Genomic DNA, 12,515 nt, shown 5'->3' with positions numbered 1-12,515 from the left:
ACCAAGTGAGATAGGAAGCTTCCTATCGCAAAGAACACTACGTGAATTTCAAAGGATAATTGGATCTAGACGTTGATCCTCTTCAGTTTTCATTGGCCTGTTTGCTACAGTCTCCTACCCCTGTTCACCTTGTGACTGATAATGAATATGTGCGTAGCCTTAATCCTGAAAGAGTGCCAATGTAGTATGAAGCTGAGAGGTCAAGGCATATCTAGGTTGCTTACTGGTCTTCAACAAAGGCCAAAAAGAGGTTTTCACATGTATTAAACAGTCTTGATTCTGTGCCTGGATAGGGTGTAAATCAAAACTGGCAAATGTACAGGCTGATGTCCTGCTGCATGTATACATTCTAGGAAGGGGTTTTCAAACTTTTCAATAGTGAGAGCTACTTCTGCGTAATGAAATCCATCCTGAACTAATGCCTAATACAAAGATTTTATAAGGGCACATAAAGGCCGTCCAACATAAACGCTGCTTCTTAATTACACAGTCCTGCTATATGGAGAACACATTATTCATGGCATAAGAACTGTATCTTGTAGGATCCCCATGGAGCTGTTGTGTCCCTTTACTCTTGTTTATGAATCGGCTGTGAGAGGTGAGTGTCTTACTATGGTTTGTAGTCTCCTTATCATGAAAAACAGGGGCTGACACTATACTGCTACAAATAGCCACCTACAGACTTCCAGGACCTTCTTAAGTGCCCCAACATCCATTAGTTCACCCAGGGGTCTCAAGGCGCTTGCTTAGGGAACCCGTCCTGGTATTCCCCTGTGAGAGATACCCCGGCAGGGTATTCACAAGGTGAAAGCCAGGCATCCCGCCGCGAGGGGCGGTAGTGGAGATTAAGCAAGCTATTGCCCAGAGTTGCAGAGTGTGACCCCGTGAGTCGAGTAGGCACCGGAGCGAGAATTGTCGAGTCCGTGGAATTTTTTTTTTTAGCCCGAGACCCGCCGAGGCGGGGAAACGAACCCTGGTCCACGGCTGATCTCAACTTCCGGGTCTGCCGCCTCTAACCACTGAGCCACACTTCTCCACTATGGTGTCAATAGACTTGCAGGATGCATATTTTCACATCCCTATCCTGCAGTCACACAGGAAGTATCTCAGTTTTACGGTGGGATAGCAACATTACCAGTTTGTGGTTCTACCGTTTGGTCTTACTACTGCGCCTCGAGTCTTCACCCAGGTGATGGCTGTGGTGGCGGCACATCTCGGAAGATCGGGGATACCAGCATTCCCGTATCTGGACGATTGGCTGATCAAAGCAGAATCTCTAGAGAAGGTATTCCATCATCTGCATGTGACAACTCAGTTGTTGTACAGGTTGGGTTTTTCAATAAATGTGCCCAAATCTCACCTTGTGCCCTCCCAGCACAACCTGTTCATAGGTGCGGTACTGGATACAACTGTGTGTCGTGCATTCCCTCCTCCACAAAGGATTCACGACATACAGGAGTTGATTCCTTTATTTCACAATGGAGCGGTCGTTCCAGTCCTGAAGGTCCTTCGCCTGCTCGGTCTGATGGCTTCCTGCAATCTGTTGGTCAACAATGCATGCTGTCACATGAGGATCTCCAGAGAAACTGCATCGGATCTGTCTTGGTGGGGAGTGGAAGGCAACGTGTCTCAAGGGAAGCCTTTTCAACTGCCTCCAGCTGTGGCCACAGTGATAACAGATGCATCCCCTCTAGGGTGGGGTGCTCATCTGGGGGATCTGGAGGTCAAGGGTCTTTGGTCTCCAGAGGAAATGTTGCTTCACATCAACCTTCTAGAGTTGCGGGCGATACGTCTGGCGCTCAAGGCCTTCCTCCCTTCCCTTCGCGGTCGGTCAGTTCAGGTCCTGACGGACAACACCACTGCGATGTGGTATGTCAACAAGCAGGGAGAAGTAGGGTCGCAGTGTCTCTGCAGAGAGGCTCTGCGTCTCTGGTCCTGGATTCAGGATCATCAGATTTGTCTGATGGCAAATCATCTGGCCGGAGTTCTGAACGTGCGTGCAGACAGTCTCAGTCGGCAGTTCTCAGCTGACCACGAGTGGAGGCTTCATCCAGAGGTAGTTCATCACGTCTTTCGGATGTGGGGAACTTCTCAGGTGGACCTGTTCGCCACTCGCAAGAATGCTCACTGCTCGTCATTCTGCAGCCTCCAGTATCCGATGCAGGGAGCTTTGTGGGGCGCCTTTCAGTTGAGTTGGGACTCGCAACTGCTTTAGCGTTTCCTCCCATACCCTTGATTCCTCGGGTTCTGAGGAAGATTCGCCAAGACCGGGCCAAAGTTATATTGATCGCCCCGGATTGGCCAAGAAGGGTGTGGTACACAGATCTTCTCCACCTCTCCTCGTGCCTGCCGCTCCGTCTCCCTTTCAGGACAGATCTCCTCTCTCAGATGGAGGGGCAGGTTCTACACCCCCACCTCCAGACCGTACACCTTCATGCATGGAGATTGAACGGGGCAACCTGAATTCCGTTTCTCTCCCACATGATGTGGTGGATGTTATTCTTTCGGCAAGGCGTGACTCCACCAAATTGATCTATTCATACAGATTGTCTAGATTTGTCACTTGGTGTGGAGAGAAATCTGTTGACCCTTTGAAGGCTCGTTTGTCTGATATTCTGCAGTTTGCTCTTTCTTTGGCGCAGCAAGGGTTTGCTGTTGCCACAGTTAAGGGTTATCTTTCGGCTTGGTCAGCATTTCTCTGTTTGCCGTATCAGCCGTCATTGTTCAAATCTCCTGTGGTTTTAAGATTTTTGAAGGGCCTTATAAATAAATTTCCTCCTACTCCCTTTATTGTGCCTCAATGGGACTTATATCTGGTGCTTACTTTCCTGATGGGTTCTCCTTTCGAACCTTTGCCCAAGTGTCCCATGAGACTTTTGTCTTTTAAGACGGTTTTCCTTGTTGCAATTACCTCGGCAAGGAGGGTAAGTGTGCTTCAAGCTCTTAGTTCAAAGACCCCATTCTTGACCATTCATGCTGAACAAATGGTTCTAAGGACCAGGGCTGCTTTTCTGCCTAAGGTGGTAACTCCCTTCCATCTAGGACAGTCTATTACCCTTCCTACCTTCTATCCTCCCCCCCACCCTTCCAAGGAGGAGGAGAGAGGAGGAGAGACTTCACCGCTTGGACCCGAAGAGGGCAGTGAGCTTCTACCTGGACAGGACAAGAGAGTTCAGGGTGGATGACCAGCTGTTTGTTGGATTTGCTAGTTGCAAGAAGGGAAAAGCTGTGCACAAGCGCACACTTTCAAGATGGATCATACTATGCATCAAGTTCTGCTACTCCCTGGCGGGTAAGGAACCTCCAGAGGGTATTAGGGCTCATTCTACTAGAGCAAAGTCTTCAACATCTGCTTTGTCTAGGGGTGTGCCTGTTGAGGACATTTGTAGAGCGCAAACTTGGGCCTCCCTCCACACTTTTGCGAAGCATTACTGCTTGGATACCAAGGTGAGGAGGGACGGCCACTTTGCGCGTTCTGTCCTCCAGGATTTTCTGGTATAGGAGAGTGGACACCCTCCTCCGGGAGTGAGGACTGCTGTGGGACTCTATTCACAAGGTGAGGAATCCACTGGCAGATGTATCTATCAGAAGAACAAGTTACTTACCTTCGGTAACGCTTTTTCTGGTAGATACAGTATCTGCCTGTTGATTCCTCACATGCCCACCCGCCTCCCCGTTGTCCACTCTTCTATACCTTAGATAATGGCAATGTTTTATTGTATATATGTTATTCTCAAAAGTAGTGTTTTATTCTACTTGAATTACTACATTGTCTTTACACTGTGTGTGTTATCTTGACTATTGTATACTGTGTATCTATCTACTGTTGTCGGTCTGTCTGTGTGCCTCTAAGGCACAGAAAAAAGGGCGGAACTGACGTCATCACGACGGCGTGGGCCTACTATGGTGTCGGTGATGTCATCGGAGCCGCGAACGATGCCGTGCCTCTGTGACGTCGTCAGCGCGAAGCTACGAAAAGAATTTCCGAATGTTGCTGACACAAGGGGATATTCACAAGGTGAGGAATCCACAGGCAGATACTTTATCTACAGAAGGTAAGTAACTTGTTCTTTTGTAGTTGTGTCGACGAGTTGACATTTCCCATGGTTGTTGGTTGAACCTTATTCGGCCTCGGGCTTTCGGTTGGCCTCTCCCTAAAAAAGGTACCTGCTGTTGTTGATAAGATCCTCTCCTATTTATATTTCTCCGGGGTTCAGTATTTTCTCCTTCGCTACTACTTGCAGAAGAAGAAGTGTCTGAAAAAGTAATGAAATTATTTGCCGACCTTCCTTGAAATTCTTGAAGGTATCTTCGTGACTGTGGTCTTGAGTAAAAATCTGACTGTAAATAAGGATAGACCTTGTTGAGGTTGAAATTATTTTAATCTTTTTCAAATTGATTGCCTTTTTGATTTATGGTGTGATCTTTAAATTCTGCAATTACCTTTGCTACTTTTTCAAGCAGAACCTTCGAATCAGTTATCCGCTGATTAGTTGAAATCGCACTTTCTAAAATCTCAATTTCTTCCAGTTGTGGTTTTGATATCCTTTGTGCAGTTTCTACAGTTAGGACCATCAGGTCACGGCTACACTTAGTTTCTATGAAGCTATATCCTTTTTTGTAAATGGGATCTTCAGTAAATATTACCGGTACGTTCTTTATTTGGAGACCTTCAGGATTGTGCCTGATCTAAGCTGTTGTAACAAAAAATGACCATGGAGATCGGTTCTTATTTGTTTTTTCTTTAACCTAATTAGTTTCTCTGTTTCATTCTGATTTTGGGCTGAAATGCTCAGTGAAGCAGAGGCAAAGAGGGGAGGCAGCTAGGAGTTTTCTTATGTGTTCCTCGCTATATGCAAACGTATCACTTTCAGACATTTCACCACACTCAAACAATCTAGATGTCTTACAACACCAACAAAAGCTCGAACAAAAAATTATTTCCCATGACGCGGGACAACGATACTGCAAGAAGTAACTCTACAACTATCTAATACCACAGTCACCGCTACTTGGGCAACCTCGCAGACAGCCGTCTGCTATAATACTCAATAACACCACTGGGTTTGGACTCCCAACAGTAAGGCCAAGCCTCTGAACAATATTTAACTGAAAAACCGCCAGTACTGTTTACTTATTCCATCTTAACTTCTACCAACAAATTCAACATCCAACAAAATGTGTACTCAACTGCTAATTCTGTCTGAATCAACCTTTTCATTTTATTATTTCAAAATTCTAGCACCAATGCAAAATTTAACTTTTTAAATTTTTACAATATGATTGTAACAATAAAAACATTAATTTCTTCAAAAATCAAACTTCCTTCATTCAATCTCTCATTCACCCTTTCCAAAATACAATCCAAACATCACAGAGGGGAGAGGGATAGAGTCAGGAAGGGGAGAAGGAGTCCAAGGTGACTTGGGTGGGAGGACATGGCGTGGAAGTGCGCTCTGTGGTGGGGGACATAAAGCGAAGGATAGATCAATTTTGGCAATTTTCTCAGAAAAAAAGGAAGAAATTTCCTCACATCGATCGATAGAGGCGGTCGGTTTGGGAGGGGCAGAAGCTGTTTGGTTTTTGCTAATGCTGAATAGTTCCCTAGATCTATTCTTGGCTCGGTCAAGCTGGGCATGGAAAAAGGAGGCCTTTTCATTGAAGATGTGTTTCTTATAATTGGCCCTAGCACTTCTGAGGAGGGCAAGATTAGAGGGGGAGGGATGATTTCTCTGTGAGAAGTTAGCCTGGCATATGATGTCCACTATTCTAGTGGGCACCTTGCACCAGTCTAAAAGACCCTTATTGATGGTGGTTGTAAAGTCAACCTTATAGACAAGCTATCCTAGTGGTAGCATGGACCAGCAGTCCAGACTTCAGAAAGCAGGTGAAGCAAGCTGTTTTACCAATTATAATCCCTTGAATACCAAGTGAAAGGACACCACACAATGTATATATCAAATATATATGTATTTATGTCTAACACAACCCCTCTGCACTCTTTATGAGTTCAGAGATCGAAGTACATCACAAGTTACTCAATTAGTATACTGTAAGTTGCACAAATACAGTTATGCCAAGGAGCCTCACAAACCATATACTAAGTAAGTGGTATAAGGAGCACTTCAGAAAAAGTGTCACCATACTTTTAGCTAAACAGGTGGAACAAAAATGAACCAACAATTCATGAATTAATCCTGATTTTCTGAGGCCCTTCCTACTATGGATCCTGAGCAGCTGGCCCAAGTACCCCTTCAGCACTTGACTCTCAGTGGTAGCGCAGGTTGAGCAGTCCAAGGTTTCACAGGTAGAGGGTAAACACAGGGGGGTGGACACAGGTCCGCAGATCAAAATACGATAATCTGAAAGAGACCATTAGTTATAGATTCCTTACCTTAGAATTACCCCCAGGCATCAGACTGGATCTGGAGAATTTTTCTCTTAGCAGTACCTCTGCGCTTCAGTAGGTGGCATCCGTTGACTCTGTATCTGTCATCGGTATCATGGTCGCTGGGATGACATCACAGTGTCTACTTAGACGCCACTGCTACGCACTGGCATCAGTTCTTTCTTTTTCCGCTCCAGCCAGCACAGATCCGGAGAGAGCTTGCCCCTTAGTCAGTTTTTTACTAAACTTTTTTTGACTTTTGTCGATGCCTTTTTTGAGACTACGACTCCTGGTAGCATGAGGGATGTCCCATCCTCGGACCGGCTTCAAGCCTTGTGACTCCTGTCACAAATTGATGTACGTGATGGATCCGCACCTCGAGTGCCTCTGGTGACTGGTGCGCGACCTGGACCCGAAGTTGTGCTCTGACTGCTGGGCCATGAATCCGAAGTCTTTGTGGCAGTGGTCCCGAAAGCTCTTGGAGGCCTTGCAGTCCGCTCTGCGTCATTCGAGGTACCGGTCAAGAGGAAGATCTAAGGTTCGGTCGTGGAGCCACCACCATTCGTCATCGAAGTCTTCGCACTCCTCAGGTAAGTCAAAGCACAAGAAGAAGATGAAGAAGCATCGTCGCTCTTCACCTTCTCCCCGTCCATCGGCCGACGTAAAACAGGACCCAGAGCGTCGTCGCTCTCCAACTCAGTCTTCAGAGGCTACTTCCGGGACGGCTCAGCGCTTCCCTCCCTTTCCCAGAGCCAGAGCGTCTCCTGCCCAGCTTGGAGCTTTTTACGAAGTGCTTCATAGCATCTTTGGGTAGCCTGACTCTGCCGGCGTGCCTGTCGGCTGGGAACCCTGGGCCTTCGATGCCAGCGGTTCCAGGTTTGGATCCAGATCAATTTGGGGCCAATTCCAGTGACAACGCCCCAGTGTTGGTTGTACCTGCCAAACGGCGCCGACCCCAGCCTCACCCCCAAGTTCGACACAGCACCGGACCGACGCCACTCGACATTGGTTACTGGAGCCAGAAGGTATATTTTACTGCTGTGCCGTTCCTGTTGCTCCCTACCACCCAGAGTGGCAAACAGAGGAGGGTGAGGAGGAGTGGGAGGGGTCTGTAGACCCTTTGGCTGACCAGCTTGAAGAGCCAGACTGGCAAGAGGAACTGGGTGATGCCAGTGGTTAGGATACCTCCCCAGACCTTGGCATGCTCTCCCCCCTACCGTGGCTACGGAGGAGGGAGCTTCATATGCAGTAGTGTCTCGTAGGGAGGCTGAGGCCTTGGGCCGGGAGCTTCCTACTGTGGCTGTCAAGAATAACCTCCTGACTGAGGTAGTTCAACTGGCAGTGGCCTCTTCGGATCCCCTGCATCCTTTTAACGAAAACCTTACGACGTCCTTCTGGGCACCTGGCCCAAGCCCAGAACAGGGGCTGCAATGGATGGGATGATTGCACAACACCACAGCCCTGCCCTGGGTGACCCACTTTTCCTCTCCCAGCACCCGTTCCCGGAGAGCTTGGTGGTCCATGCCTCGTCCTCTAAGGGCGCATTCCCTACTGCTCTCCCAGATAGGTAATCCAAGAAGCTGGACCCCCTTAGGAAGAAGATGTTTTATTCCGCCAGCTTAGCGCTGCGGTCAGTGAACACCACATGTCTCTTGGGCCGCTATACCCATACAGTTGCCCAATTTCTGCCAGAGTGCCCTGAGGAGGCCCAGGCTGTTCTCACCCGTGTAGTGGCAGAGGGTTTCCACATCAGTAGCCGTTTGGTTAAAGACGTCTGGTTTTCTCTGGGGATGTCCAATCCACCTTTCTGGACATGCCCTTTGATGGCCTGTTCAGGACGAGGCAGACACAGCGCTCAAGCGCTTCAAGGATTCTAGGGCTACGGCCAGATCCTTGGGCCTTGTGGCAACCTCTCGCCCCACGTAAACTGCCTTTTGCCCCTTCTTGGCTATGGAAGGGGTGCCCCATCACGTTCCATCCAATCTAGCCATAGGGGGACGCAAGCTACCCAACCTCGATAGCAGTAGTGACTAGTCACTATAGGCATCCTTTTGGTTAAGCCCACTAGTAATCCGAGTCTCAGGAGTCCCACTGCAGTTCTTTATTTAAAGTCAAAAGTGTTCCATCATAGAGCACTATAAGGCAGGAAAATCCCCTAGGGCCGTTCGGCCCGTAAATCAGTCTTAACTACATCAACATGATTTGAGCGGCTGAAGTCTCCGAGCATGCTCCCTTCACTGGCGATGAAGCTGCAGCGTCTACCTCCAGTAAGCTCCTCACTCGTCACCCACAGAGTGAGGGGTTGAGTCTCTTCAAGTTCCTCATACATGGTCCTATGGAGGCTGTGAACAAGGAGTTCTCAATACTCCTCTGATGGTGGTAAGTTTCTTTGGATTCTTCCAACGTAGAGTCTGCAGTCTGATTCTCCTGGTGCTAGTCCTCAGTCAGGGTTTAGGCCCACACTGGTCACCACGGCAGCCTCCTCCTTGCAGTGTCAACCTCAACCAGACCAATCTCCTTGCCTAGTCTCAGTTCCTTACCCCCGTCATGCAGGGTGTTCATCATCACACTGTACATAGACATAAGGCACAGCAGCAATCTTCACGGTGGCCCCACCTGGCATATAGGATCGCCACATTTAACCTGCATACGGGAACAACCTGATCGGTGCAGCAGCCATCTTCTCACATCTCCCTACAGGGATCCAATTGCCTGGATCCCCCTCTAGATCACACTCTCTCCAATGCTCTCACAGGGCATACTCGTCTGGGCTGCCAAGCAGGCACTGGTGCTTCAGGCGCATGGGACAGATGGTCTTGGATTACCTGGGTGATATCACCTCACTCAGCTGGGAGACTAGCAGGCCTTGACCCCAGTACTGCACACAGACAGACGTTTACAGACCTTCTCCTCCTCGCCAGCCCGACTGGTTGCTTTACATCTGACAATTCTGTGGGCCTCAAGCTCCCCTTCTTAAAGTCCTTATCCAGACACCAAATGTGACTCAGAGTCTGAGTCTTTGAAGTTTATGTTGAGGGTCTGCTTCCTTTTGAAGGACCCTCTCCTCTGCCCTGCCCCTCTTTCAGAAAGCAGTGTGTCACAGCAGTAGTACCTCCAAATCTGATAGCTTCACTACACATGCAATGGGAATGATTGGAGGTTCACACCTGGATGTCAGTCACAGTGATATATATATATATTCATAGGCTAGCCCAGGGCTGAGGCCCTACTCTTTATTATTCTCCTATCAGCCCCATCTCATTCCTGAGATGTGCCCTGCCCCTTCCCAGTGCCCTCTCTAACTCAAACAGCTCCCTTTGAAGTACACTGAAGACCCTGACCCTCCTTTCTCCAGTAGGTCCCACCCAGCTCACAGAAATGTAACAATCCAGAAATTTGAATGAGGGGGATTACTTTACCTCCTCATGTTAGTCTGGTTAGCCATGAGTCTCCCAAAATGGAAGCTAGAATCTTCCATGTATTGTACCTTTCACAGGCACACATACATCCTGCACTTGCATATAACACACATGCACTGCGCAGCTCTACACTCCATACCGATATAGGCAACGGGTGAGTTAAGCATACAGGAGCATATTGCTAAATGAGTGAGCCTGTAGGCCTCACTCCAGTTAAACAGGTAAAACGCGACCTGTTCACTCCTACTGATCACTACACTGTATACTGCCACTACCACACTCAGGCTGCTTTACTCGTGGCAAAGGCAGTTTTCTTTCACCACTCTGAGGGTAGTGCTGTGGGTACAACTCCCTGTCCAAAAATACTGCATCCATGAGGCAAGCCTATGTCCTGGCATAACACATGATCTGTGTTCACCCACTTCCTTGAGCCAAAGGCAGTGCACCTATCTCTTAGGCCTTTTTTCTCAACCACATTCATAAACACAATTCTAGGTACACCATGTACTAAAGCAGGAAGGAACACATTTCTATCTGCTTTTCCCCTACTGCTCTGATACCACCATCAGTTCAAAAATCCGTCTTGACCATGATCATGATAGCTCTGGTGTGGCCGAGGCAATGGTGATTTCTAGAGCTTTTAAGAAAAGGAGTGAAAAAATAAAAAATAATGACAGGCAAGGAAGACACGAAGAAAGAAGGAATAGCAAAGAACAAAGTAAAAAACAAATTTGAAACAGAAAAAAGAGACGAAAGAAAGGTATGCAAGAGTATTGGAAGAAGAAAGGAGAAGAAGGAAGACAAATTAGAGAGAGATAAACACCAATTAAAAATAAAGGAAGAAAATAAAGAAAAAGAGAAAGGCAAAGCAGAAATAAAGACTGGAAAAGGGAAAGGACTATAGAATTAAAGTTATAGGAAAAAAAGGGAAAAAAAGATGTGAAAGCGCAAAAAACGAAAATAAATCAAGACAGAAAGAAAGGTAAGAGAGCACAAAGATAGAAAGAAATAATAAAAATGAAACGAAGGGAGTAGGAGAAGGACAAAAAAAGAAAGAAGTTGAGAAATAAAAATAAAAAAAGACAATTTTCAGAAGTGGAAGACCCACACTGTGATCTTCCTTAGCCTCAAGAATGATCTGTACAATCTTCTGAAGTGCTTGCTTAGCAAACCGAAAGCTGCATATTCTCAAACCAGCTGACACGTATTTTTAATGCAGGATGTGAGGTACTAGTAGCTGTCAATCAACCTATTGAAGATCCTAGGGAGGATATTCAGATGTTTGCTGAGCCCAATAATCGAAAGACAGTCCAGAATGAGACCTTCTTCTGATGAATTATCCTCTGCTTCAAGCAATTCCTCACCTTGGCCAAAAAGGATCCTTTTGAATCCTTATAGCTTATTTCAGTAATAACTACAGCCCTCAGGGCCTTCCAGAATAACACATCTGACAAGCAGCCATGTAAGCATCTGCTCATACTGTTATCAGAAACTACTGCATTGATTCACACTTCCTTAGGGAAAGGATTTATTTTTGCCCTCTCTTTTATGCCGGACCCATGTAAAGTCCACTCCTCAGACCTACCTCCCTGGAATGGGAATTGCTCTGACTTTGATTCGCAAAGAGGGAACTCTGTCGTTAGAGGTATCCAGCACCTTAAGTTACTTACCTTCAGGGTTAATCTACCTACAGATTCCCTACCACCCTCCCGCCTCCCGTTTAGGCAGCAGAATTTTTCAGGATTTAATAAGGGTCTTCGTTAGATTAAGCAGACAGCAAGCTACCATTACATTTGTCTGCTATGTTCCATGTCTTTGGGATGGAAAGAAATTATGTTTGACCTGAAGTCAGCATACTGCGATGGCACTGTTATGCAGCTTTGTGTTGTCATGTCCAGAGGTGGGTTGAAGTTGCAACAATTGGCTATGGCTCCACCTGTAGCTATTGCATCAGTCTCTGAATCCAGTTAAGTGCGTAGGGAGATTCACAAGGTGAGGAATCACAAAGTAACGAACCTGCAGTTAGAGTATCGACCATAAATATCCTTCCTGGAAGTAAGTAACCCATTGTTTATTGCTTTAAATCCATTGATTCAAAGGCCATGAAAGTTTATTGTACGGGCTCAGACAGTCCTGGCTAAGGGCTAGGATTCTGGTTGCATTTAAGAAAATGTTTGCTGAAGGATGTATTTTGTATGTAATTTGAAGTATTACTTTTAAACTTTGTATTTACTCTCTCCAGGTTCTGCCAAGGAAATTGTCCGTCGTTCGAAAGCAAGTAAGTACACTGGCCTGTTTAAATATTGGTTTTGGTCCTCTACAGTAAGATATTTGCACTCTTGATTTGTGGAAATTATTAATATTCTTATTTTCCACATGTATTCTAAAGAAATGGGTTTGTGGGAACATGTTAGGTCATTCTAGAAATTGTTGGATACACAGACAGTACAGAGTAAAGCAATCCTGGTAGGAAAATATATTGCCTAATATTCTACTGTTACTCCCATTCAGTGTAGAACACGGTTGCGCATGTGCTGCCACAGTCCCCGGAGGAGGCCCGGGCCGTGCACTCCCGTGCAGATGCCGAAAGGAGAGACACAGTGAAGTTCGCCATACGATGTGGACTGGACTTCGTCGCCTCGCTGGGAAGGACGGTTTCAGCATCAGTAGGCCTGAGGCACTACACCTGGCTGAGGTCTACCGGCTTT

The 12,515-nt window shown here is 46.8% G+C and overlaps 1 protein-coding gene across 1 annotated transcript in view; it reads left to right on the top strand.

The window, feature by feature from the left end:
- The window catches only part of LOC144828412 (uncharacterized), a 2,343,931-nt gene that overhangs the window by 1,515,737 nt on the left and 815,679 nt on the right, over positions 1 to 12,515 (top strand). The window contains exon 18 of the mRNA XM_078686536.1: positions 12,050 to 12,085. Coding sequence (XP_078542662.1) covers positions 12,050 to 12,085 — 36 coding nt within the window. The remainder of the gene's footprint in view (positions 1 to 12,049; positions 12,086 to 12,515) is intronic.

This window comes from Lissotriton helveticus, chromosome 4_1, assembly GCF_964261635.1.
Source record: "Lissotriton helveticus chromosome 4_1, aLisHel1.1, whole genome shotgun sequence".
NCBI classification, from domain to species: domain Eukaryota; kingdom Metazoa; phylum Chordata; class Amphibia; order Caudata; family Salamandridae; genus Lissotriton; species Lissotriton helveticus.
This window is presented reverse-complemented; position numbering and strand designations above follow the sequence as displayed.